Here is a 27,483-nt window from a genome sequence, read left to right as displayed (position 1 = left end):
TCTGAGATGGTGCAATTTCCGAACTCGGTAGTGATGCAGCTGCTCAGGATGCTCTCAATACAACCCCTGTAGAATGTGATGAGGGATGGGGGGTGGGAGATGGACTTTCCTCAGCCTTCACAGAAAGTAGAGACACTGCTGGGCTTTCTTTGCTATGGAGCTGGTGTTGAGAGACCAGGTGAGATTCTCCGCCAGGTGAACACCAAGAAATTTGGTGCTTGAATTTCATATAAATGTCAATCTGTAGCGATGTGCTACACACAGCGCTGAAATAACAACACACAGTCAGTAAGTCATTTCGAGACTAGCTTATTCAAACATCGCGGTGCTGGTATTTAAATCTCTAGCGCCCACCCTCTCTGGGTGGAAATGACATCAAAGGTGCATTACCAAAGTCTCTCCCCGCGCGCTGTCTATTTGTGAGCTGGTTCGCCTGCGGAGAAAGTGGGTCGCCACATAACCCCCCCCCAGAACCGGCAATACACCCCCCAATGTCCTCAGTCTAGGTCGGACTCTGTTTGGGAGGTCTGCCTCTGTGCCGCGGTGCCTGAACCTCGACTGGCTGCGCCAAGTCCACATGGGCTGGTTTGAGTCAGTCCACCTTGAAAACCTCTTCTCTCCCCCCAATGTCCAGAACGTACGTGGACCCGTTGTTGTTGATCATCCTGAACGGCCCCTCGTACGGCCACTGTAGTGGTGCCCGGTGTCCACCCCTTCGTACAAACACAAACTTACAGTTTTGCAGTTCTTTGGGTACATGGTCGGGGTCAGTCCATGCTGTGAAGTTGGTATGGGGGCCAGGTTGCCGAGCCTTTCACGTAGTCTGTCCAGGACTGCTGCGGGTTCTCCCTCTTGCCCCCTTGGGGCTGGGTTGAACTCTCCCGGGACGGCCAGGGGCGCGCCGTACACCAACTTGGCCGACGAGGCGTGCAGATCCTCTTTGGGCGCTGTATGAATTCCAAGCAGGACCCAGGGAAGCTCATCCACCCAGTTAGGTCCTCTCAGGCGGGCCATAAGAGCCAACTTCAAATGACGGTGGAAGCATTCCACTAGTCCGTTCGACTGTGGGTGGTAGGCAGTTGTGTGGTGCAGCTGAGTCCCCAACAAGCTGGCCACAGCCGACCACAGGCTGGAGGTGAACTGGGCACCTCTGTTGGAGGTAATGTGGGCCGGTACCCCGAAGCGTGCTACCCAGGTTGCAATCAGTGCTTGGGTGCAGGAATCGGCAGATGTGTCGGTGAGCGGGACTGCCTCTGGCCACCTTGTGAACCGATCTACCAGCGTTAGGAGGTACCGCGCTCCTCGGGGCACTGGTAGGGGGCCCACGATATCCACGTGAATGTGGTCAAACCTCCAGTGGGTGGGTTCAAACTGCTGTGGCGGGGCTTTAGTGTGCCGCTGTACCTTGGCTGTTTGGCACTGCGCGCACGTTCTGGCCCATTCGCTGTCCTGTTTGCAAAGTCCGTGCCACGCGAACTTGCTGGAGACCAGCCGGACGGTTGTCCTGATAGGTGGGTGTACCAAACCATGTATGGAGTTGAAAACTCGCTGCCTCCAGGCTGCCGGGACGATGGGGCGAGGTTGGCCGGTAGCCATGTCACACAGGAGGATCCTATCACCTGGGCCTACGAGAAAGTCCTGCAGCTGCAAACCCGAGTCTGCAGTCCTGTAGCTGAGAATCTCGTCGTCTGCTTGCTGCGCCTCCGCCAGTGCTGCATAGTCCACCCCCAGGGACAGGGCCTGGACAGCTGGTCTGGAGAGTGTGTCCGCCATGACGTTGTCCTTTCCCGAGATGTGCTGGATGTCTGTCGTGTACTCCGAGCTGTAGGACAGATGTCGCTGCTGGCGAGCCGACCAGGGATCGGACACCTTCATGAACGCGAAGGTCAATGGTTTGTGGTCCGTGAACGCGGCGAACGGCCTGCCTTCCAAGAAGTACCTAAAATGCCGGATTGCCAGGTAGAGTGCCAACAGTTCCCAGTCGAAAGCACTGTACTTGAGCTCGGGTGGTCGCAGGTATTTGCTGAAAAATGCCAGGGGTTGCCAGCGACCCGCGATGAGTTGCTCCAGTACCCCACCGACTGCCGTGTTAGACGCGTCCACTGTGAGGGCGGAAGGGACATCCATTCTGGGGTGTACTAGCATTGCGGCATTTGCCAAGGCTTCTTTCGTTTTAATGAAAGCGGTGGCGGACTCCTCATCCCAGGTAATGTCCTTGCCCTTACCCGACATCAGGGCAAACGGGGGCGCATGATTCGGGCAGCTGAAGGGAGGAAACGGTGATAGAAATTTACCATACCCACGAATTCCTGGCAGCCTTTGATTGTGTTGGCTCGGGGGAAATGGCGGACTGCGTCTACGTTAGCAGGCAGAGGGGTTGCCCCGTCTTTAGTAATCCTGTGGCCCAGGAGGTTGATGGGTGTCGAGCCCGAACTGACATTTGGCCGGGTTGATTGTCAGGCCGTATTCACTCAGTCGGGCGTAGAGTTGATGGAGGTGGGACAGATGCTCCTGACGACTGCTGCTGGCTATGAGGATGTCATCCAAATAGATGAAAGCGAAGTCCAGGTCACGTCCCACTGCGTCCATTAACTGCCGAACTGTCTCTGCAGCATTCTTTAGGCCGAACGGCATGCGGAGGAACTCGAAAAGGCCGAAAGGGGTGATGAGTGCCGTTTTAGGGACGTCGCCCAGATGCATCGTGATTTGATGGTATCCCCGGATGAGGTCCACCTTGGAGAAGATCTGTGCGCTGTGCAGGTTTGCTGCAAAATCCTGAATGTGCGGCACAGGGTAGCGGTCCAGTGTCGTAGCCTTGTTCAGCCTGCGGTAGTCGCTGCATGGTCTCCAGCCCCCTGTTGCTTTGGGCACTATGTGCAGGGGGGAGGCCCATGGGCTGTCGGACCTCCGTACGATCCCCAATTCCTCCATCCGCTTGAATTCCTCCTTTGCCAGGCAGAGCTTTTCTGGGGGGAGCCTTCATGTGCGGGCGTGGAGGGGTGGTCCCTGGGTCGGAATGTGGTGCTGTACCCTGTGTCTGGGCATGGCTGCCATGAACTGCGGTGTCAGAATCGATGGGAAGCCCGCCAGGAGTCTGGTGAAATCGTTGTCCGACAGCGTGATGGAGTCCAGGTGTGGGGCCGCAACTTGTCTTCACCCAGGGGGAACGTCTGGAAAGTCTTGGCATGTACCAGTCTTCTCCCTTGCAAGTCAACCAGCAGGCTGTGAGCTGGCAAGAAGTCCACCCCCAGGGGTGGTTGGGTCACCGCGGCCAGTGTGAAGTCCCATGTGAATCGGCTGGCGCCGAACAGCAGCTGCACTGTGCGGGTGCCGTAGGCCCGTATTGTGCTGCTGTTTGCGGCCCTCAGGGTGGGTCCTGGCTTCCTGTTGTAGGTGTCGTACCCTGTCGGGGGCAAGATGCTGATCTCCGCTCCGGTGTCGACCAAGAAGCAGCGTCCCGACCTTTTGTCCCAGATGTACAAGAGGCTGTCCTGGTGGCCAGCCACCATAGTCATTAGTGGCAGCTGGCCCTGGCCCTGGCAGGGCGGGCGACAACGGCAGGCTTTTGTGCCCCACTGCTGGTGGTAGAAACACCACTGTTCACTGGCCTCCTCACTCCTGTCTCTGTGTTGTGTGCGCTCCCTTGCCGGGCCTGGTCTGGTCACGCACACTCTCCCTCTTGGCTTTCCACAGGACGTCTGCCCGGTCCGCCACTTTCTGGTGGTCACTGGAATCTGCGTCGGCCAGCAGCAGATGTATGTCCTCGGGCAGTTGCTCCAGGAATGCTTGCTCGAACATGAGGCAGGGCTTGTGTCCGTCAGCCAGGGACAGCATCTTGTTCATCAATGCTGATGGCAGTCTGTCTCCCAAACCGTCCAGATGCAGCAAACGGGCACCCCGCTCACGCCGTGAGAGGCCAAAGGTCCCAATGAGCAGCGCCTTGAATGCTCCATATTTGCCTTCTTCCGGGGGCGACTGTATGAAATCCGCAACCTGGGCGGCCGTCACTGGTCAAGGGCGCTTACCACATGATAGTAACGTGTGGTATCAGAGGATATCTGCCGAATCTGGAACTGGGCTTCTGCTTGGCTAAACCACACACATGGTCGCAGTGTCCAGAAAGTCGGCAGTTTTAGCGAAACTGCGTGAACAGATGAAGAGTCGGTCATCTTTGGTCCAAATCCTGTTTGGGCCGTCGGGATCACCAATGTGCTACACACAGCGCTGAAATAACAACACTCAGCCGGTAAATCGTTTCGACACTAGTTTATTCAAACGTCGCGGTGCCGGTATTTAAATCCCTAGCGCCCGCCCTCTCCGGACGGAAATGACGTCAGAGGGGCATTACCGAGGTCTCCCCCCGCGCGCTGGCTATTTGTCAGCCGCTTCGCCTGCGCAGATAGTGGGTCGCCACTAATCACTATTTTTAAAGCTGCTTCACATACTGCTGTTTTTATGAAACATTTATTTGAAATATTAATCTAAATGGAAAAGAGCTAAAACAGACAAACACAAGATTCGCGTCACGTTAGCGCAGTGGTTAGTGAGATGCGATTACAGCTCGGGGCATCGGAGTTCAATTCCGACATCATCCGTAAGGAGTCTGGTTGTCCTCTCCGTTGAATGCGTGGGTTTCTTCAGGTGCTCCAGTTTCCTCTTACAGTCCAAAGATCTATCAGTTAATTTCAAAGTACCTGTTGGTAACCTGCTGAGAGTATTTTGCACCACTTACACTAAACATGCAAACTTTATTGAAAAAGTGGGTTTGTTTTCAGTTGACAAACGAGGAAATATGCAGATGCTGGAAATACAATCAACACACACAAACTGCTGGAGGAACTCGGCAGGCCAGGCAGCACCTATGCTGTTTCGGACCAGGTCCCTTCGGCAGGACTGGAGAAAAAGCTGAGGAGTAGATTTTAAAAGTTGGGGGAGGGGCAGAAGAGGGAAACAAAAGGTGCTAGATGAAACCCGAAGGGGGAGGGATGAAGTAAAGAGCTGGGAAGATGATTGGTGAAGAGATACAGGGCTGGAGAAGGGAGAGTATGATGGAAGAGGACAGAAGGCCATGAAAGAAAGAAGGGGGGGGGGGGAAGCACCAGAGGAGGCGATTGGAGTGCAAGGAGATAAGGTGAAGAGGGAAAAGGGGATATCTGAATGGGAATGGGAAGTGGCCACTGGGAGATACTGCTTTTTCTGGCATACAGAGCGTAGGTGCTCGGCAAAGCAGTCTCCCCATCTATGACGGGTCTCACCAATATACAGGAGGCCACACTGGGAGCACCGGTCACAGTCTATGACCCCAAACAGACTCACAGGTGAAGTGTCACATCACCTGGAAGGACTGTTTGGACCTGGATTATACTTCCTCCCACCCTGTTACTTGTAAAAATGCCATCCCCTTCTCTGAATTCCTCTGTCTCCGCTGTATCTGCTTTCAGGATGAGGCTTTTCATTCCAGATCAAAGATGTCCTCCTTCTTCAAAGAAAGGTGTTTCCCTTCCTCCACCATCAATGCTGTCCTCACCTGCTTCTCTTCCATTTCACACACACCTGCTCTTAACCCCATCCTCTTGCCACCCTACCAGGGATAGGATTCCTTTTGTCCTCACCTACCACACCACCAGCACATAATTTTCTTCAACTTCCTCTAACTGCAACAGGATCCCACCATGAAGTACATCTCTTCCCCCCCCCACCCCACCCACACACACCCTTTCTGCTTTCCACAGGGATCGCTCCCTACGCGACCCCCTTGTCCACTTGTCCCCATTCCTGCCACCAATCTCCCTCCTGGCACTTATCCTTGAAAATGGAACAAGTGCTACAGCTGCCCAACACCTCCTCCCTCACCACCATTCAGGGCCCTGAACAGTTCTTCAAGGTGAGGTGACACTTCGCCTGTGAGTCTGTTGGGGTCACACACTGTGTCCAGTGCTCCCATTGTGAACTCCTGTATATCGGTGAGACCTGATGTAGATTGCGAGATCGCTTCGCCGAGCACATCTCCCAGTGGCCACCCATTTTAATTCCACTTCCCATTTCCATGTCCATCCATGGTTTCCTCCACTGTCGTGATGAAGCCACACTTAGGTTGGAGGAACAATACATTGAATTCTGTCTGGGTAGCCTCCAACCTGATGGCATGAACATTGATTTCTTGAACTTCTGGTAATGACCACCCCTCCTTCACCTTTCCCCATCTCCTTTTCCCTCTCTCACCTTATCTTCTTGTCTGGCCATCGCCTCCCCGGTGCTCCTCCCCTCTCTTCTTTCTTCCATAGCCTTCTGTCCTCTTCTATCAGACCTCCCCCTTCTCTAGCCCTATATCTCTATCACCAATCAACTTCCCAGCTCTTTACTTCAACCCTCCCCCACCTTTTAAATCTACTCAACTGTTTTTCTCCAGTCCTGCCGAAGAGTCTCGGTCCAAAATGTCCACTGTACTTTTTTTCCATAGATGCTGCCTGGTCTGCTGAGTTCCTCCAGCAGTTTGTGTGTTTTCCTTTGATTTCAGTTGAGCCTAACTTGTCTCACAGAATCCAAACATATTTGAAATTAAATCCATTGGGGGAAGGGGTTGAGTTTCATTTTTAAATGGGTCAGCAGTTTGGCTCACCTTTTGCGATGAAAATACTATTGCTACAGCTTGGACGTGAGAGCAGAGGAGGTTCAGACACTTCTTCTATTTCCAGCAGTTTAGACGCATCTAGGTGTATTACTGCCTTTCGCAGAATGTACAATTAATTACAGAATTTCAAGGAGCTCAAATTCTCAAATATAAACTAGTCGCACGAAGAAACAGAATAATGAACTTTTCAATCAGATGGTGGCTCTCTTGGTGGCCAAAGATTTAATAGAAAAACAATATACATTTAAGCCAAACAGCCTCTTGAACAATATTCTTCTTTCAATTTTATACAGATTACAACTCAGCAAAACATGCTGAACTGTCTCTGGACTACCACAGTTGCATAATCCTATTATCTTTAAGTAATAGTTTAGCCCACAATGCCCCAACCTAAGTCTTGTTAATTTCACCATATCTCTATGATTTAAAGAGTAACAGTCTGAGACCTTTTTAACTAGAGGGTGACTAGAAAAGTAATGCCTTCCCTTTAATTCATTTTTCCAATCCTCTTGCCATTTCTTCTCTATGCCTTATTTTTATCCTACTTCTCAATTCCGCTCTGCCTAAGGGTATTCTAATTCCTACTTGCCCGCTCTGTAAGGAAGACTTTGCAATGCCATCCACAGTTTCATTTCCCTCCACCCCAGCATGCCCAGGTATCCATGTAAATCTAACTTCACAACCCATCATCCCTACTCTAAACAAAAGTAAGAGAATCTCAATAACTATGTCAGGACGAGCTTTTGATTTATTCCCTTTATAGCCTCTAAAGCACTTCGCCAGAAAGAGACAGATTAATGAATTCATTGGAATCGAGCAAATAAATGACGACGAAAAGAAGCGTGAAAAACATGCAAAGACAACATGACGGGCACAGAAGGCAGCAGCTGCACAGGCAGACCAAAAGCGAGAACATGGCGGACCATCCGGAAGAGTTAGAAAAACTTCGCATGAAGTTTGTTGGTCCGTGACGTCACTGTATTTGAGTGACGCCACCATAGGCGGGGCAACTGCGTGACGTCGGGCGCCCGCGCGAGAGGAGCCTGGCGACCGCTGCTGTGCGATGAATCGGGACGTTGTGGCCATGTCCTCGGTTCAGTTTGTTTTTGGCCATCATAACTGATCGCCCACGGTAGTTCAGAGCCAAAGGAGTTATGGCGCATCGTTATTTCCTGGTGGCCCGATTCTGTCGGAGACTGTGTATGAGCCTGGGCCCTCGGCACTTCAGGCCGGCCTGGAGACCGGTAAGTGATGGACTTGAGGCAGTGTCCGCTGGTTCGCTGCCCTGCGCCTCACTCCTTCCCCGTTCCTTCCACCTTATCTCGACCTCCTCAGGCTGGCGCCCCTTCTCAATGTGACTCAGGCGGGATCCCGGTGGAGTTTAGGCCTCCGCGCTTGATTAGTGACGTTAGTGTATTGTGTAACACCCCAGTCAGCAACTTAGTAGATGGTGCATCTGTTGTGGATCTGATGCATGGATTTGAGGTTCTCTGTATCATCTTTGTGCTTTGCGTGATTGTGGGCTAGGGACTGTGAGGAGTCAGTGGGAATATTGCAGTTTTCAAAGTTGTTTTGAGAACATCCTTGAGTCTTTTCCTCTGCTTTCTAGATGACCTGTTCTGTGGAAGTTTGGAATAATTTCTGTTTTAGAAGTCTGGTGTCAGGATTGAGAATGACGTGGCCTGAGCAGCGGTGCCACATTGATCTTAGTAGTTCTTTCCATTCAGTCTTGAGCATTCAGTCCTGAGAGAAGATGCTGATGCTGGAGGAGGCAATTCTGATCAGCTGATCAATGGGCAAAACTTTGGAGGGGTCACTGTGGTTTATTGTTGCAGGCTGCAGACAGGTTGCAAAGAAGGAAGGGGAATCAGTTGTCAGTTACAAATGATAGGCTGTTCCTGTGTTGTGTTGTGAAAATCTGGTTGGAGCAGTTCCAAAGTAGTGACATAAAAAACTAAGATCAGGAATAGTCATTTGCTCCCTCAAGCTTACACAACTGATCTACCCCAGCCAGCTTCTGCTCTTTGTTAGTTCCCCATAGCTCACAATTATGTAGTTCTCCAAAAATTGATCATATTCCTCTGTAAATGCCTCAAATGATTTAACCATCTCAATCCTCTTTCAGAGATTTACCTCTCTCTGCAAGATGTTCCTGCAGACTTCAGTTTTAAATATCCACCCACTAATCCTGTAACAGCTGTGAGACTTTGATCAGGACCAGCAGATTTTCTGGCGTATTGTTTGTTTTTCCATTCATTACCCCTGCACTTATTTTATTCAATTTAATTTTTCAGCTGTTACATAATATAAATTTCCCAATGAAGCCAGTACAGTTAGAATGAATTGGGAAATTGCACCCTGATCATTTTAAAGGGAGTGGAGAAATTGGCTCCTGGTAATTCAAAAATGAGTGTTAGAGCTGGGGCCATGGTGATGTGAAAGGGGGTGAAGGAAACATTACCTGCTGATTCATATGATAAACCTCTATGATTCTCAGATGGTTGATAAGCTAATTGTCAGAATATTTTGCATGATCCCTTGTTTGGGAATCTGTCAATATGGAAACATCTCCAACATCTGCTTTGTAGGATTTTCTATACAGTCCAAAGAATATGGGTCTAACTTATTTACTACTCATACACACCCCAGTAGCATAGCAGTAGCTTTCTGGAGTTTGGAGTTCAATTTTGCCCCTGTTCTTTAAGGAGTCTCTACATCCTCCATGTGTAATGCATGGGCTTTTCCAATGTGCTTCAGTTTCCTCCCACAGTTTAAAGACTACCAGAAGGTTACTTGTCATTGTATTTGTCCTGTGATTAGGTTAGGCAGTTTTGGGATGGTGTGTCCGGAAGGCCCTACTCCACGGTGTATTGCTAAATAAATAAAAATAAATGACAGGACAACCCTCTTATCCATGAATTAGCCCAGTGAATTTCTTTTTTGACTATGTCCAATACCAGTATGTAATTTCTTAATTGAGTTGTGCAAGACTCTGCACAGTACTCCTGCTATGTCCTTGCTCGTACCTTAGTACAATTATAAAAATACCTCCGTACTTTTGAATACCAATCTTCTTTCAATAAAGGCTAATATGTCATTTGTCTTCCTAACTGCTTGCTGTGCCTGATTGCAAACTGGATTCCTGCACAAAAATACCTAGAACCCTCAGTACTTCACACATCTACAATCTTTCTCCATTAAGAGAATTACCTGCCTTAAGATTCCTTCCACTTGCTGATGTGCATAACCTCACAATCTCTTTGTCAAGTTTTTGTCCATTCATTCACCCTTCATGGTTGAAGCATGCAGCTGTATAAACATTATTTATTGAGGACCTGATGATGTGTTTTAAGGGGAGGAAAACGAGAGAGCAGATGAATTTGTGAGGACAGTCCTTGAATGTTTTGAGAAGGAATTTGAGGTGGATGACAGATTATTTGACAATTTGTCAACTAGTTCTCAGCTCAAAAAAAAAGGAAAGCCAAGATATTAAGAAGAATTAAATTGTTCACAGGATAAGCTTTTGGGTGATGAGAGAGGATGGTTTCTTAGGTGAAGTTTAGCTTGGTAGCTAAGGCAAATTGAAGCGTGCTCTTGAGATAGCTCAATGCTACAAGAAGAGGCCATTTGAAACAAGAACTTTTGTAATCCAGAATATTTATGTACTTTCATAATAAATTTATTTTGAACTTTGATTTGTTCTAGGGTCTGATAGTGTTTAATATGGTTTGGTCAAATGCCAAAGTAGTTCACATCTATGGTGCTTTGTAAAAGTGTCCAAGATATCTACTGTGTAACCAGGAAGATGAATGCTGCTAAATACAGAGATGCGGGATAAAAACCTGCTAGCTCTGCCTGAAAGCTTAAACTGGGGAGGAAATTTGTCTTTCAGCAGGACAACGACTCAAAGCACACTGCCAAAGCAACCATGTAGTGGCTTCAAATGAAGAAAATTGATGTCCTTGAGTGGCCCAGTCAGAGTCAAAGTAAATGGTACAGCTCGAGTTAATTTAACACAATAGTTATCTAAACCATCTGCCATAATCTGTATATCAGCCTTCTGGAGATCAAGGGCTCCTGGCAGTGGCGTAGGATGTCCTGTTACTAAATCGAATGGACTTGGTTTAGTTTTCTTGATGCTCTGATGCTACATAAGGCCATAGGAAGAGCTGTAGGCCATGGTACGCCTTCCTCATGCTACCTAGTCATTGTTTGATGGTTCCATTTATTTGTTCAGCTTGTCTTGATTCTGGGTGATGTGGACAATGAAAAGATCATTCAGTGCTCGTCAGTTCACATAATTCCTGGCAAGCAGACCCAGTGAAATATCTTCTTTGGTAAGAGTCGATGTAACATGGCAATTCTTATCAAGGAATATAGTCCTTGATCAGAGCTTTTCCTGTGTGATTGACAGTGGCTTACCTTGCTGGAATAGCTTCCTCCCATCTTGAAAACTTGTCCACTAATACCAGTACATCTGAGTATTCTTGACACTTTGACAAAGAAATGTAGGCCACTTGTAAATGTAAAAATGGATCAGGTGGAGCAGGAGCACTCACTTGTGGTAGCTTTGCTGTTCCAGAATGCATTTTCTGGCATGTCATGCTCTTTCAAACACTTGTTAAGCTTGTGCCTTGAACAATGATTCCATCACCATTGGGAGAATTTGCCGATCATCTTTTGTACTCCAATGTGTCTTATGGAGTGTGTTTGCTGTGCCAGATAAGGAAGCAATGTAGTTGGAGTTACTTGCGTATGACTAGTGCCATAGCTAGTAGTCCCAACTACATTGCTTCCTTATCTCACATAGCAAATACACTCCATAGGACTACACATTGGAGTGCTAAGGATAATACTCTGTCACTGTTTAACTTCCCACCATTCTCCATCTAGAACCATTTTTCCTTGTTAGAGCATTGAGCTTGCCCCTCTCCAGTATCATCATCTCTGATACAGAGTTTAACTTTGTTTCCGTAATTCTGGTTGTCAAGTTTACTGTATACGTTCTCAGTACTTATTTCACTTCTTTTATTTCTTCCCATGTTGTATCTTCTGCAATTTCAGCTGAGACTGCATTTTCACGGCTTTCCATTGTAGTCATTTAGGAGTAACTTTTACATTTTAATACAGCAATTCCTGATGGCAGTTGTATGACACCCTTAGGTTCTTGTACCAGTTGGTCATTCTTGGTTGGGGTTCCTATAGTCATAGGAAACCCTCCTTGTTTCTATAAGTTTCCAAGATCATAAACAACACTAGAAGCATACCAAGAATCAGTATAGATATTAGCTGATCTTCCTTCTGCCAACTTGCAGGCTTCAATCAAAGCTTTCAGTTCTGCCTGTTGCACAGAGGTACCAGAAGCCATGCTTCCTAATGCCAACATTTCAGTTCCATTTGAGCTCCTTTCTCAATCATTGGCAATAACCAACAGGACGCAGTTAGTCTACATGTTCTCAAATTAAAACCACTATCATGTGTTTCTCACTAATATGCAGGACAAATTATTTGTATTAGGATTCTTAATGCAGATGATTCACAATGTCACCTTTAAAATTTGAAACATTTTCACTTGTTCTTCATTAAGAGTCATGGGGTTGTCTGAGTACTTACTGATCCTCAGCAGATCGTTGAACGATTAAGCAATAATCAACGGATCTAACACTAGCTTGTCAATACATTGATTAACAATGATTTCATCTTCAGTCCTGTGTGTTTTCACTCCCTTGTCTTTATTGGAGCAAACTGTGATGTACACTGCCTATAAAAAGTATTCACTTCCCTTGGAATTTTTCATGTTTTTCAACATTGAATTTAATTTGGCTTTTTTGACACATCAACAGAAAAAACCTCTTTCGTGTCAAAGTGAAAACAGTTCTCTACAAAGTGATCTGAATTAATTACAAATATAAAACACAGAATAATTGATTGTTTAAGTATTCGCCCCCTTCAAGTCAGAATTTAGTACACACACCTTTGGCAGCAATTACAGCGAGTCTGTGTTGATAGGCCTCTATCAGCTTTGCACATCTGGACACTGCAATTTTTCCCCATTCTTCTTTACAAAACTGCCCAAGCTCTGTCAGATTGCTTGGGGAACATGAGTGAACAGCCCTTTTCAAGTCCAGCCGCTTATTCTCAATTGAATTGAGATCTAGAGTCTGACTTGGCCACTCCAGGACATTAACTTTGTTTTTAAGCCTTTCTCTATGTAGCATTAGCTTTATAGTTGGGGTCATTGCCTTGCTAGAAAACAAGTCTGCCAAGTCACAAGTTCTCTTGTAGATTTCTTCGGTTTTCCTCCAGGATTTCCCTCTAGTTTGCTGCATTCATTTTACCCTCTACCTTCACAAGCCTTCAGGACCTACTGCAGTGAAGCATCCCCTCAGCATGATGCAGCCACTATCATGCTTCATGGTAGGGATGTTGTATTTTTGATGATGTACGTAAGCCAAGCATAGCATTTAGTCTTGATGGCCAAAAAGCTCAATTTTAGTTTCATCAGACCATAGAACTTTTTTCCAGCTGACTTTGGAGTCCCCCACATGGCTTCTGGAAAACTCTAGCCAGGATTTCATGTGAGACTTTTCAGTAGTGACTTTCTCTTTCCGTTTGCCCATAAATATGTGACCGGTGAAGCACCCATGCAACAGTTGTTCTGTGTGCAGTCTCTCCCATCTCAGCCACTGAAGTTTGTAACTCCTCCAGAGTTATTGTAGGTCTATTGGTGGCCTCCCTCACTGGTCCCCTCCTTGCATGGTCACTCAGTTTTTGAGAGCTGCTAGTGCTAGGCAGATTTACAGCTGTGCCATATTTTTTCCATTCCTTGATGATTAACTGTACTCCAAGGGATATTGAGTGACTTAGAAATTTTCTTGTATCCGTCTCCTGACTTGTGCTTTTCAGTTAACCTTTTTGAAGAGAGTTACTTGGAGTGTTCTTTTGTCTTCGTGTTTTTGCCAGGGTACTGACTTATCAGCAGTTGGACCTTCCAGATATAGGTGTAGTTTTACTACCAATAATTGAAACAACTTGACTGCACACAGGTCTCCAGTTAACTAATTACGTTACTTCTAAAACCAATTGGCTGCACCAGTGATGGTTTGGTGTGTCATGTTAAAAGGTGTGAATACTTGGGCAATCAATTATTTTGTGTTTTATATTTGTAATTAGATCACTTAGTAGAAATTTGTTTTCAATTTGACACGAAAGAGTCTTTTCTGTTGATCAGTGTTTAAAAAAAACAAATTAAATCCACTGTGATTCAATGTTGTAAAACAATAAAACATGAAAACTTCCCGGGGGCTAAATACTTTTTATAGGCACTGTAGCTGTCAGTCTTACTGTCATCCTCATTTGAGATTTGGGGCTGTGATAGAGTCCATGTCATGTCCATCCTGTAATTCTTTGGCATTCGGATGGTGTCACTGTCTTGAAGGACTGTCTGATATAGGCTGTAATTGTCCAGTGTTTGAATGCTGGAACTGTATAGGGAGACTGTTTGATGTGAGCCGTAATTCTTCAGGTGAAACTTCAGAAGTACTGTAGGTGTTTTCCAGCATCAGCTGGAGCATCACTAGCAGGATCATCCACTTGATTTCATGGCTTTGTGGCGACCCATTTCCTGGCACATCCGAACCGGCTCACAATTAGCCAGCTTTCTGGCTAAGGGAGATAGCCTACGGGGGTTTGCGAGCACAGAGCTTTGCGAGCACAGAGCTTTGGAGCCTCTATGCCACGGGGGGGCAGGTTGAGTGAGGCTTAAAAGTGAGGCTGGGGATTTCGAATAAAGTTTTTTCTTCGACTGCAGTTACCGACTCCGTGTCGTAATTTTAGCGCTGCATGTAGCACACCGCTACAATTGGTGACCCCAATGGTCCAAACGATTTTTGGACCAGAAATGACCGACGCCGCCTCTGTTCATGCAGCTTCGTTGAAACTGCCGGGTTTCTGGACACAACGACCGAACCTATGGTTCCAGCAAGCCGAAGCCCAATTCCACATTCGCCAGACCACCTCAGAAGACACCCGCTACTACTACGTGGTGAGCTCCCTCGACCAGGACACAGCGGCCCAGGTCGCGGAGTTCGTACAGTCGCCCCCGGCAGACGGCAAGTACACGGAATTCAAAGCCCTGCTGCTCAGGACTTTCGGACTCTCACGGCGCGAGCGGGCTGCCCGTTTACTGCACCTGGATGGCTTGGGCGACAGACCTCCATTGGCTCTAATGAATGAGATGTTGTCTTTGGCCGACGGACACACACCCTGCCTCATGTTTGAGCAGGCATTCCTGGAGCAGCTGCCCGAGGACGTACACCTGCTGCTGTCCGACGCGGATTTCAGTGACCCCCGGAAGGTGGCAGCCCGGGCGGGCTTGCTGTGGAACGCCAAAAAGGTGAGCGGGGCGTCCATCGCACAGATCACCCAGCCCCGCTCCCAGCAGCAAACCAGTCCAGGCCTGGCCGCAGAGCCCGCCAACCCCAGGGGCAGGGGTGGGGGGCCCAACGAACACTGGTGCTTCTACCACCAGCGGTGAAGCCCGCCGTTGTCGCCCGCCCTGGAAGTTCCCGGGAAACGCCAGGGCCAGCCGCCGCTGATGGCTATGGCGGCTGGACATCGGGATAGCCTCCTGTATGTGTGGGACAGAAGGTCGGGACGCCGGTTTTTGGTCGACACAGGTGCCAAGATCACTGTTTTACCTCCGACGAGTTACGACACCCGCAGCAGGGCACCGGGTCCCCCCCGAGGGCCGTGAACGGCAGCACAGTAAGGACCTATGGCACCCGTGAGGTGCAGCTACAGTTCGGCTCCAGCCAGTTCACGTGGGACTTCACACTGGCCGCCATAGCCCAACCGCTTCTGGGTGCGGATTTTTTGCGGGCTCACAGCCTACTGGTCGACCTGCCCAGGAAGAGACTGGTACGTGCCGAGACCTTTCAGATGTTCTCCCTGGGTGCAGCCCAGTTGCCAGCCCCTCACCTGGGCTCCATCACGTTGTCCGACAACGACTTCACCAGGGTCCTGGCGGATTTCCCATCGGTTCTGGCACCGCAGTTCACAGCGGCCATGCCCCGACACGGTGTACAGCACCACATCCCGACCCAGGGACCACCCCTCCACACCCGCACTCGGCGGCTTCCCCCGGACAAGCTCCGACTGGCGAAGGAGGAGTTCAAGAGGATGGAGGAATTGGGGATCATCCGGCGGTCCGACAGCCCATGGGCCTCCCCCCTGCACATGGTGCTCAAAGCGACGGGAGGCTGGAGACCGTGCGGCGACTACCGCAAGCTGAACGAGGCTACTACACTGGACCGCTACCCTGTGCCGCACATTCAGGACTTTGCAGCAAACCTGCACGGCGCACGGATCTTCTCCAAGGTAGACCTCGTCCGAGGGTACCATCAAATCCCGATGCATCCTGACGACGTCCCCAAAACGGCTCTCATCACCCCGTTTGGCCTTTTCGAGTTCCTCTGCATGCCGTTTGGCCTGAAGAATGCTGCACAGACGTTCCAGCGGTTAATTGACGCGGTGGGACGGGACCTGGACTTCGCGTTCGTCTATTTGGACGACATCCTCATAGCTAGCAGCAGTCGTCAGGAGCATCTGTCCCACCTCCGTCAACTCTGCGCCCGACTGAGTGAGTACGGTCTTTCAATCAACCCCACCAAATGCCAGTTCGGACTCGATACCATTGACTTCCTGGGCCACAGGATTACTAAAGACGGGGCAACCCCTCTGCCCGCTAAGGTAGATGCGGTCCACCACTTCCCCCGACCCACCATGATCAAAGGCCTTCAGGAATTCGTAGGTATGGTCAATTTCTACCACCTTCAGCTTCCTCCCTTCAGCTGCCCGGGTCATGCGCCCCCTGTTCGCCCTGATGTCGGGTCCAGGCAAGGACATTACCTGGGACGTGGAGTCCGCCGCCGCTTTCCTTCAAATGAAGGAAGCTTTGGCGAATGCCGCGATGCTAGTACATCCCAGAATGGACGCCCCTACCGCCCCCACAGTAGACGCATCTAACACGGCAGTCGGTGGGGTGCTGGAGCAACTCATCGCAGGTCGCTGGCAACCCCTGGCGTTTTTCAGCAAACACCTGCGGCCACCCGAGCTCAAGTACAGTGCTTTCGACCGGGAACTGTTGGTGCTCTACCTGGCAATCCGGCATTTCAGGTACTTCCTAGAAGGTCTGCCTTTCACCGCGTTCACGGACCACAAACCGCTTACCTTTGCGTTTACGAAAGTGTCCGACCCCTGGTCGTCCCGCCAGCAACACCACCTGTCCTACATCTCTGAATACACGACGGATGTCCGGCACGTCTCGGGTAAGGACAATGTCGTGGCGGATGCGCTCTCTCACCCTACCGTTCATGCCCTTTCCCAAGGGGTAGACTTTGAGGCACTGGCAGAGGCACAGCAGGCAGATGAGGAGATTCCGAGTTACAGAACCGCAGTCTCCGGTTTGCAGCTCCAGGACCTCCCACAGGCCCAGGTGAGAGGACCCTACTCTGTGACGTCGCCACCGGCCAGCCCCGTCCAGTCGTCCTGACATCCTGGCGGCGCCGTGTTTTCGACTCCATTCATAACTTGGCGCATCCGACAGTTGTCCGGATGGTTTCCAGCAGGTTCGTTTGGCGCGGACTCCGCAAACAGGTCAGTGAATGGGCCAAAACGTGCATGCACTGCCAGACGGCCAAGGTGCAGCGGCACACCAAAGCCCCACCGCAGCAGTTCCATCCCGCCCACCGGCGTTTCGACCACATTCATGTGGATATCGTGGGCCCCCTGCCAGTGTCGGCACCTCCTGACTATCGTGGACCGGTTCACAAGATGGCCAGAGGCGGTCCCGCTCACCGACACCACCTCCGAATCTTGCGCCCGGGCCCTGATCACCACCTGGATATCTCGCTTTGGTGTACCTGCCCACATTACCTCCGACAGAGGCGCCCAGTTCACCTCCAGCCTGTGGTCAGCTATGGCCAGACTTCTGGGGACTCAGCTGCACCACACAACTGTCTACCGCCCACAGTCGAACGGGCTAGTGGAGTGTTTCCACCGTCACCTGAAGTCGGCCCTCATGGCCCGCCTGCGAGGAGCCAACTGGGCGGACGAGCTTCCCTGGGTCCTACTCGGCATCTGCACAGCACCCAAAGACGACCTGCACGCCTCGTCGGCCGAGTTGGTATACGGCGCGCCCCTGGTCATCCCCGGGGAGTTCCTACCAGCCCCACGGGGGCAAGAGGGAGATCCCACAGCAGTCCTGGGCAGACTATGCGAGAAGCTCGGTAACCTGACCCCAATACCCACTTCACAGCACGGGCGGAACCCAACCTGCATACCCAAAGACCTGCAGAACTGTAAGTTTGTGTTTGTATGAAGGGGCGGGCATCAGCCACCGCTGCAGTGGCCCTACGAGGGGCCGTTTACGGTGCTCTGGAACAACGGGTCCACGTTCGTGCTGGACGTTGGGGGGCCATGTGGACCTGGCGCAACCGGTCGATTTTCTGGCACCTCGGCGCAGAGGCCGACCTCCCAAGCAGGTTCCGGCCCAGACTGTGGACATTGGGGGGTGTATCGCCGGTTCTGGGGGGGGGTTATGTGGCGACCCATTTCCTGGCACATCCGAACTGGCTCACAATTAGCCAGCTTTCCGGCTAAGGGAGATAGCCTACGGGGGTTTGCAAGCACAGAGCTTTGGAGCCTCTGCGCCACGGGGGGCAGGTTGAGTGAGGCTGGGGATTTCGAATAAAGTTTTTTCTTCGACTGCAGTTACCGACTCCGTGTCGTAATTTTAGCGCTGCATGTAGCACACCGCTACAGCTTTTCCATTTTGTTTTAGTTTGCTTTGAAACTCCATATGCTGCACTTGTGTAAATTGAATTAACTGTATTGTTCTGCTCATTTGGTTAATGCTAAGATTTGCTCTTTACACTTTTTATTGTCTCTGTCTACTGTTTTTGTAGTTTATTGCAGGTTTTGTGTTTCTTTCAATTAGTAGAAGATTCCCTGTTAACTCTTTCAATTGCTCACACATTCGATCAAACAGACCATGTGCTCCAATCTCTAAGTCAGTAGCAGCCATTTTCATGTCTGGACTTTTTCAATAGTTTTCCAACTGAAATGTTTTATTTGGCTAAGAGTTCTTAGTAAGTTTCACAACACTGGTAATTGTTTTGATTCAATTTGAGATCTAGAAATATCAATAGATTGTAACCAAATAGCAAATAGATATCTTCAACAACCACAAAGGCTGATCCTCCAAGGGGACTACAACCTTATCCTAGGGTTTGGAGGCTTGCATGCCTCAATGACCAGGAGAGCTATGTTGGCTGGAGTCAGGGCTTTATGCTTTGGCTCTAGGCAGGGTCATCCATGCCAAACAGGTCAAAGGATAGAGGACAGACTAAGAGTGGTCCACTGGGCCTCCAGGTTTTGGGGTCCAACTCAGAGATAACAATCCTGACTGTTAAAACAAAATTGTTATTGAAACAGCAATAAAGAATCCTTCTACATCTAAGTGCAATGGTATTCCTGAGTCTCTACCTGGAACTTGCATGACTGACAGTAGTGAAAGCCAAGAGGAAGCTATTGATATGATGAAGGAAATCCTGAATACTGCCAGAGATGGAGGACTTTCATTATTGCCCTCAATGCCAGTGGCGTAATGGGCAGTAAGTAAGTACATAGGTTGATCCAACAAGCAAATAGATTGTACAACCAATATTTTCATCAAGTACCAAAATAGTATCATAACCTACTAGGTGAATACCAATTAGATTGTAGAACCAACATTCTAAGCAGGTACCAAAAAATCTTGATTTCTGTCTGATATTTCAGGCCAGAACTCTTTTTTTTTCAGAACTTTGCTCTCTGACAATAGAGGACATTCTTGAATTGATAGAACAAAGAGAACAAGAACAGACCAGTGACAGGGGGTTTACTATTGAAGAGAGGATCTAAAGATGGTGCCTAGCACAAAACAGCTATTTTTATAACCAAATGATAAGAGAATTCATAGATAAAGAATCAACCAATTAAAAAATACTTATTAAAGACTCTGATAAAATTAACTAATGAGAAAATATTAGCCACTTAATTAGCCAGAATTATACTTTGTATAGACACTAGAGGCATATTAAACTGTTATGTATATAACAGCTATTTAAAATACAAGCAGATAATTGATTGCTAAATGGCAAAGAAAATGATGATTAAACTTAAACAGTTGGATCCAACAATACCAAGTGATATCGGTTGATCTTGTCTGATTTGAGATGGAAGGAGCACATGAAACAACAAGCAAGAATTATATTGTTTTAGAAAAAATTATATTATCAGAAGTTACAGAATCAAACATATTTCTTGAATTCTGTAGATTAAGAAAGATCTCAGACTTTGAGCAGAGGGTTTGAAGAAAAGCAACAGCACAGAAGTATGTTCTTTGACCCACTGTGATCATGCCAAACATCAAACACCTTTCCATTTCCCTAATAATCTACATTAAAGATAGAGGTTGAAATTATTCTGCCCTTTAAGATTGTAACCTCAATGTCTTAATTGTGTATACCACCATAGCACTAAATTGGTTTAATGTGAAAAAGCAAGCAAATACTATCTAGCTGTTTTTTAACAATGTTTTTGTGACATTCTTGTTGCAATTGCTGGTTGAAGGATTAGTGCCATTTATTTTGCAGTCTTCTGGTTGTACATTTAACTGTGTGGATGGGAACAGTCTGCTGACAAACGTGCTTGGTGTCTACAGACGCCTCTGCTCACGGCCTCCTAAAGGTACGGCATCTTGAGATTCTAATTATATATTATCATTTAATAACTGGTCTGTTTCTTTAAACATCCAAAATGCATTTTAATCTAGTCACTCTGTAAAGCAAGAATAAGAATATACAGTATTTTAAATAAGCCACTTAAGTACTTTGCCTTGAATTCTAAACCTTTATTTTAGTGTTTGACCAAGTTGTTTAGATTCTGTTTTGACAGTAAGACACATACTTTCTTTACATTTGGAGACACAAGGGGCTGCAGATCTGGAATCTGGAGCAAAAAAATGCTAGAAGTATTCAGCAGGTCAAACAGCATCTGTGGAAACATAAAGTTTAGTCAACATTTCACGACAAGGACCTTTAAGGCTGTGCGTTGTACTAAGTCTTGTTAAGGTCAATGTAATGAGAAGTAATACAGAATATAGTGTAAACTGACAAGAATGAATTTGCAAATGCACCAGAACAGCAATAGGAGCATTAGTGGAAGAGGATACAGGTGAGAGTGTGGGTGATGAGTCAAGCTGTATATGGGAAGATGGCCAAGTTGTGATGAGATCCAGGGTTAACTGTCTTACCTATTCCCTTCATCGAGCATTTCTCTAATGGGAAATGCTGTCAAGCACAATTTGTTTAACTGAGGAACTGTGCTTGCAGTTTGACTCCTCAGAAATTCCCTCTCAGTCTTTCTGAATACCTACATCTGATCACATCAACTATTAAGTATTTCAACTGGAATCTACTGTTTCAGTATTATCAGTATTCACTTGAATTGGCATTGCTGCAAATCTTGCAGTTCCTCATTCATTACGGTGCCCCATGAGACTGCGGTAACTCTGCCACCCTGAGTATCAACTTCATCCAGTCCTGTTTGGGAAGCCGGTTGAGTGATGTCATTGCTGCTCACTGCTCCCCTCCCAAATGCCACAATGTTGCCATATGCCTCCAGCCATAACTTGTGCCATACTGTTCCTGGAAATGTTGGTGACCACTGTCTAGGATGCACTGGTGTTAAAAATGGTTTTCATGAAAATAGAATGGTACATTCACAGAATTATATGATCATGTAATCAATGATGGTGATTAATAACATCAGAAGATGTTATAATACACTTCACAGGGTGCGATATTGTACTTAAGGATTTCCTCATTGACTACTTACCTCATTTGCTTTTTCAGTTAAATGTTTGAAGTTGCATTGATAAAAAGCCATGAAATTGTATGTTAATTTTTAGTCCATTAGCTTTGTAAGGGGTTTTTGTGTTTGGAAGATTTGTTCTCTCCAAAGGTCAACAATTTGAGAGGCTATTATTGTCCTTTACATGGCCTGGGGATATTATAACCACTTTACCTGATATTCAAGATTATTTTCCACGCAGTAATTCTTCATTGGGCAAAAATATGAAATAAACCACTGCTGGGAGAAGGCATTGTTACATGTGTTTTTGCTTGCCTTCCAAATTAAAAACAGGTGCTCTTTAGAAAACCCATTTATTGTTGTTGAATTTTCTGGTAGACAAGCATGGGTTTTGGTATACAGTGGTGCCAGGAAGTTTGTAAACCCTGTAGAATTTTCTCTTATTTCTGCATAAATATGGCCTAAAATGTGATCAGATCTTCATGCAAGTCCTAAAACTAGATAAAGAAAACAGAACTAAATAAAAAAAAGAAAAGATTATACCAATTCATTTATTAATTGAGAAAAAATGATCTATTATTACATGTATTTGGTGGAAAAGGTGTGTGAACCTCTGGTGTACTGTCTTCTACAAAAGCTATTTAGAGTCAGATGTTCCAATCATTGAGATGAGATTGGAGGTGTGTGTTGTAGAGGTGCTCTGCTCTATTAAAAAAGACACACATTCAGGTTACTGACAGAGCCTGCTCTTTATGTGCACCATACTTCAATCAAAACAATTTTCAGAGGACCTTTGAAGAGGAATTGTAGAGATGCATGAAGCTGGAAAAGACTACAAAAGCATTTCTAAAGACCTGTGTGCTCATCAGTCCACAGTGAAAGAAATTGTCAATGAATGGAGTAAACTCAGTACTGTTGCTACTCTCCCTAGGAGTGCGCTTCCTGAAAAGATCACACTAAGAGCACAACGTGCAATGCTGAAGGAAGTGAAAATAATCCCAAGGATAACAGCAAAAGACCTGTAGAACTTGCTAAAGTTTCTGTTCATGTATTCACTGGAAGAAAAACACTGAACAAGAATGGTGTCCGTGGAAAGACACCATGAAGGAAACCATTGCTCTCCAAAAAAAAACATTGCTGCTCGTCTCAAGTTTGCAAAAGACCACCTAAATGCTCTACAATGCTTCTGAAACAATATTCTGTGGGCAGATGAGACAAAAGTTGAACTTTTTGGCAGAAATACGCATTGCTAAATTTGGAGGAAAATTCTGCACACCAACACCAAAATCTCAACTGTGAAGAATGGTAGAAGGAGCATCATGGCTTGCAATCATTGAGGGAACAGTAAATTCAAAATTGTGTCAAAACATTTTACAGGAGAATGTCAGGGTAGCGATCCATCACCTGTACCTTAATAAAAGTTGGATAATGCAACAAGACAATGATCTGAAAGACAAGAGTAAATCAAATACAGAATGGTTTAAAAAGAAGAAAATTCATGTTTTGGAATGGCCGAGTCCTGACCTTAATCCTATAGAAACATTGTGGAAGGACCTGAAGCAAGCACTTCATTCTAGGAAGCCCACTAACATCCCAGAGTTGAAGCAGTTTGTAAGTAGGGATGGCCTAACAGTCCTCCAAGCTGATGTGCAGGACTGATCAACAGTTACTGGAAACGATTGGTTGAAGTTATTGCTGTATGGGGGTGGGAGAGGGGTGTCAGACCAGTTATTGAAAGCAAAAGTTCACATACTTTATCAATGAATACATGTAATATTGGATCTTTTTTTTCAATAGATAAATGAACAAGTATAATTTTTTTTGTATTATTTATTTAATTGGGTTCTCTTTCTCTAGGTTTAGGACTTGAATGAAGATCTGATCACATTTTAGATCATGTACAGAAATGCAGAAAATTCTATAGGGTTCGCAAACTTTCTGGCACCTCTGCAAGATCTCGAGGCTTTGCCCTTAACTCAGCAGGAGTGACAAATGGTCTCTGATAGTTCTATATCCAGGCATATGTTGAAATGTGTATGAGAGCATTCCTTTTGCAAAGAAGGCTGTCTCATTTTCATTGAATATGAATTGAGGATAGAGGTCTTCCCTGTCTGTTTAACCTATTACTGTTCACATTTTCACCACTGTTGTCTACTGTGATTTAAATCTGAAGAGCCATTCTCAACCAGCTGTAAGTTAACGTTGATCCTTCGACCTCCTGTTTTCTGCTTGTGGGTAAATGTGCTCCTGGCCACCTCTATGATCATAGTAAGCTTAAAGAGATGCAGTAAGATATTCATTTGTTCTCCCACCGGCTTCATCTTCTCCAACAATGGTCTCTTTGATCATCCTTAATTGTGTTGCATTAACTGACATGGTCGTGCTGGAAAATGTAATGTTATCAGGATTTTAAAAAAATTCTTCAATATGTAAAGGATGATTAATTGAAATCTTACTCAACATCCAGCCGGTGCATTTCTACTTCAAGCTGACTTATTAGTTTATTGTTTATGTTTTTTGCTCATATCATGTAACATGGTTAATTTAAGACTGACCTGTATTTACAGCTTTTTGCTACACCTTTCCTATGGGTGTCATTTTGAGTTGTTCTGTTTCATTGTGTGTGGTTACGTCATTGTAGGTTTAAAGTCAGCTAGATAGTATTTATAGTCAGGCTGAAGTTCAAGAACTGCCTGTGAATCAGTTGTAAATACAAAAAAAATTACTGAATTGTCACTGGCCAAACATTAATGATATAACACACTTATTACCCATGTCGGCGCGTGGTCTAGTGGATAAGGCATCGTCTAGTGATCTGAAGATCACTGGTTCGAGCCTCAGCTGAGGCAGCGTATTGTGGTAAGGCACTTAACAACACATTGCTCTGCGATGACACCGGTGCCAAGCTGCTTGGCCCCTAGTGCCCGACCCTTGGACAACATCGTTGGCATGGAGAGGGGAAGGCTTGCAACTTGGACAACTGCCGGTCTCCCATACAACCCTGCCCAGGTCAGCGCCCTGGAAACTTTCCAAGGTGCAAATCCATGGCCTAACGAGACTAACGGATGCCTATTCTATTCCTATTACCCAATCAAACATGATCAAGATGCCTATCTTCAGCAGCAAGGCTTAACTAATTCAGTCGGCCATTAAGTGTATTCCATTCTCTCCTCCCATCTCCGTATTCTAGCTTCTAACCCTTTCCAGTTCTGATGGAAGTTTTTGACCTGAAATGTTGACTGTTTATGCCCCCTCATAGATGCTGTCTGATTTGCTCAGTTCCTGCTGCATTTTGTATGTATTGCTCAAGATTTCCAACATCTGCAGGATCCCTGGTGTTTAAAATTAAGCCAATTATTAGAGTTATAACTCCTAAATCTCCTAGGTCAAAATCTTGGAATTCTTTATATAGTAGTGCTTCAAGATTGACTTTAACTACAAACTAGAGAGGTTCACAAGGGCAGGTCTTCACGTCTGAAATTGAAAGAGAGTCATTTTTGCAGTAGAATGGATTAATTCAAAATATAATAAAATATCCTTATTTTTCAGTTAACATTTTAGTAAATAATGAGCTATATTTATTGTTACTTAGATTCAAGATATCCTGGAATAAGAAACAATCCTGACATCTGTTGTGATGTGTGGATTTGTTGGTCTTGCCTTTGGCGTGGATCATGTACATGGGGAGTCTAACTGTTCAGGAAGGCCATGCCTAGTATAATCTAGTATAATTTCCACTCATTTTAAAGAAAGCTTGATGTATCATTGTTTTCTATTGCTAGCATTCTATTGACTGTAAAATCACAGTGGTGCAGCCACAGGTTCACTACTCCAGTGACTTCAAAGTCAAAGTAAACTTGTTCTCAAAATACTATATGCTACCTTGAGATTAATTTTCTTGCAGGCATTTATAGGAAAATAAAGAATATAATGGAATTTATGAAAAATATACATAAAGACTGACAAACAACCAATGTGCAAAAGAAGACCAATTGTGCAAAAAAAAACTAATGGATTCTCAAACAACAGAAAATCTGCAAATGCTGGAAATCCAAGCAACACACAAAATGCTGGAGGAACCCAACAGGGCAGGCAACATCTGTGGAAAAGAGGACTGCCTTCGTACAATGCTTTCAATGATTGAATCCTCCAAATCTTCATTTTCATTGTAACATTCAAGATGATTGTTGATACCTTAATTCTTCATAGTGCCTAACTTGTTGAAGTAGTGAAATCATTTCATTTTTACTCCTGGCCTTTCTGGCATCTCCAAGCCTGTGCTTGAAACCACAGTGAGCAAAACTGTTCTGAATTGTATTACTGCTTTTTTCTTGCCAACTATCAGTGACAAAAATCAATGCTTTTGGAACACAAACACATGCAACTGCCCCTATTTAAAAATTGCTCCCTGTAAGCATGGGTAGTGTTTAGTAGCTACACAAGTGCTCATGACTAGTTAGAAACTTCTGCAACAGTGCCTTATCCCAATTAAACAGCATAGAGTCCCAAATAAGTGACTGTCCTGATTAACTGACAGCCCAATTAACCAGAATCCATTCTACTACAAGCATTAGTTATGATGTTTTTGAAAGTGAGATTGCAGGTTGTGGAATCAGTGCAGATTTGAGGTGAGTGAAGTTATCCTCATTGATTCAGGTGCCTGATGGCCAAAGGGCAAAACTGTTCCTGAGCCTGATGGTGTGAGACCTAAGGCTCCTGATCTCCTGCCTGATGGTAGTAGTGAGAAGAGAGCATGGCCTGGGTGGTGGGGGTCCTTGATGATAGATGGTGCTTTCTTGTGGAAGCGCTCCTTGTAAAAGTGCTCAAAGGGCTTTCTGTAGACTTTCATTTCTGAGCATTGGTGTTTTCATTACCAGTCCATGAAAATACTCTCTACTGTGCATCTACAGAAGTTTATCAAAGTTTTAGATGACATGCCAAATGTATACAAAGAAATTAGAAGTTTTGTTGTGCTTTCTTTGGGATGGCACTTGCTTACAGATCCTAGATAGGTCCTCTGAAATTATATTGCCGAGGAATTTAAAGTTGCTCTCCACCTCTGATCCCATAATGAAGACTGGTTTATAGACCTCCAGAAGTTGATCATCAGCTTTGGGTTTTGCTGATGTTGAGTGAGAAGTTGTTGTTCTGACACCATTCAGCCAGATTTTCAATCTCTCCTCCTATATGGCGATTTGTCACAACCTTTGATTCAGCCAGTAACAGTGGTGTGAACACCAAACTTAAATATGGCTTTGGAGCTATTCTTAACCACACACTCAAAGGCATTAAGTGAGCAGAGCACAGGGCTAAGTACAGAGTCTTGTGGGGCACCCTTGGTGATGGTGATGAAATCGAGGATGCAGTTACACATCAAAGCCTAGGTTTTAGAGCTTAGTGTTCAGTTTCGAGGGGATGATAGCATTGAACTTCTGATCAATCTTGACTCCAGTGCAATTCTTGCTGTGACTTCTCATGTTTCCCTAGTTGCTCCAGTTTCTCCTAACTTCACAAAAAGATGTGGGCAGTAGAACCTGAGGAAGGGGGAGCTGATGGGAAAGTGGGGAGAATAAAATTGTTTAGGGCATGATTAGGATGTTTAATAGTTGGCATGGACTTGGTGGACTAATGCACCTGATTTCATGCTGTATCTCTCTGACTCTGATACATTTGAAAGAAAAATCAACTTGGTTTTATGATATTGGTATTGAATTAGTGGCAGTATTATGGGACTCATAACCATGGGCATGCTGGATCATTGTACCAGATACACACACTTGCTTGGTTACCTTCCCATAAAAAGATACCTAGTTGAAGCTTGGGAAGGTTCATTTGGGCAGATCACCAGCTTTGGGGGGGGGGGGGAAATACAGGGTTGAATGTATGTAGCAAAATGGATTAAATACAAAAACAAATGATTAACATTCTAATTTTCA

At 46.1% G+C, this 27,483-nt stretch overlaps 1 protein-coding gene across 2 annotated transcripts in view; it reads left to right on the top strand.

The window, feature by feature from the left end:
• The first annotated feature begins 7,626 nt into the window (after positions 1 to 7,626).
• afg3l2 (AFG3-like AAA ATPase 2) overlaps positions 7,627 to 27,483 on the top strand; it is a 79,576-nt gene continuing 59,719 nt past the window's right edge. Inside the window, exons 1-2 of one of the 2 annotated variants that reach the window (XM_059976497.1) lie at positions 7,627 to 7,875; positions 20,329 to 20,422. In XM_059976497.1, the coding sequence (XP_059832480.1) occupies positions 7,786 to 7,875; positions 20,329 to 20,422 (184 nt within the window). In that variant the 5' untranslated portion in view covers positions 7,627 to 7,785. The remainder of the gene's footprint in view (positions 7,876 to 20,328; positions 20,423 to 27,483) is intronic. The other variant, XM_059976503.1, reaches the window with a different exon arrangement.

Source organism: Hypanus sabinus, chromosome 1, assembly GCF_030144855.1.
Source record: "Hypanus sabinus isolate sHypSab1 chromosome 1, sHypSab1.hap1, whole genome shotgun sequence".
NCBI classification, from domain to species: Eukaryota; Metazoa; Chordata; class Chondrichthyes; order Myliobatiformes; family Dasyatidae; genus Hypanus; species Hypanus sabinus.
This window is presented reverse-complemented; position numbering and strand designations above follow the sequence as displayed.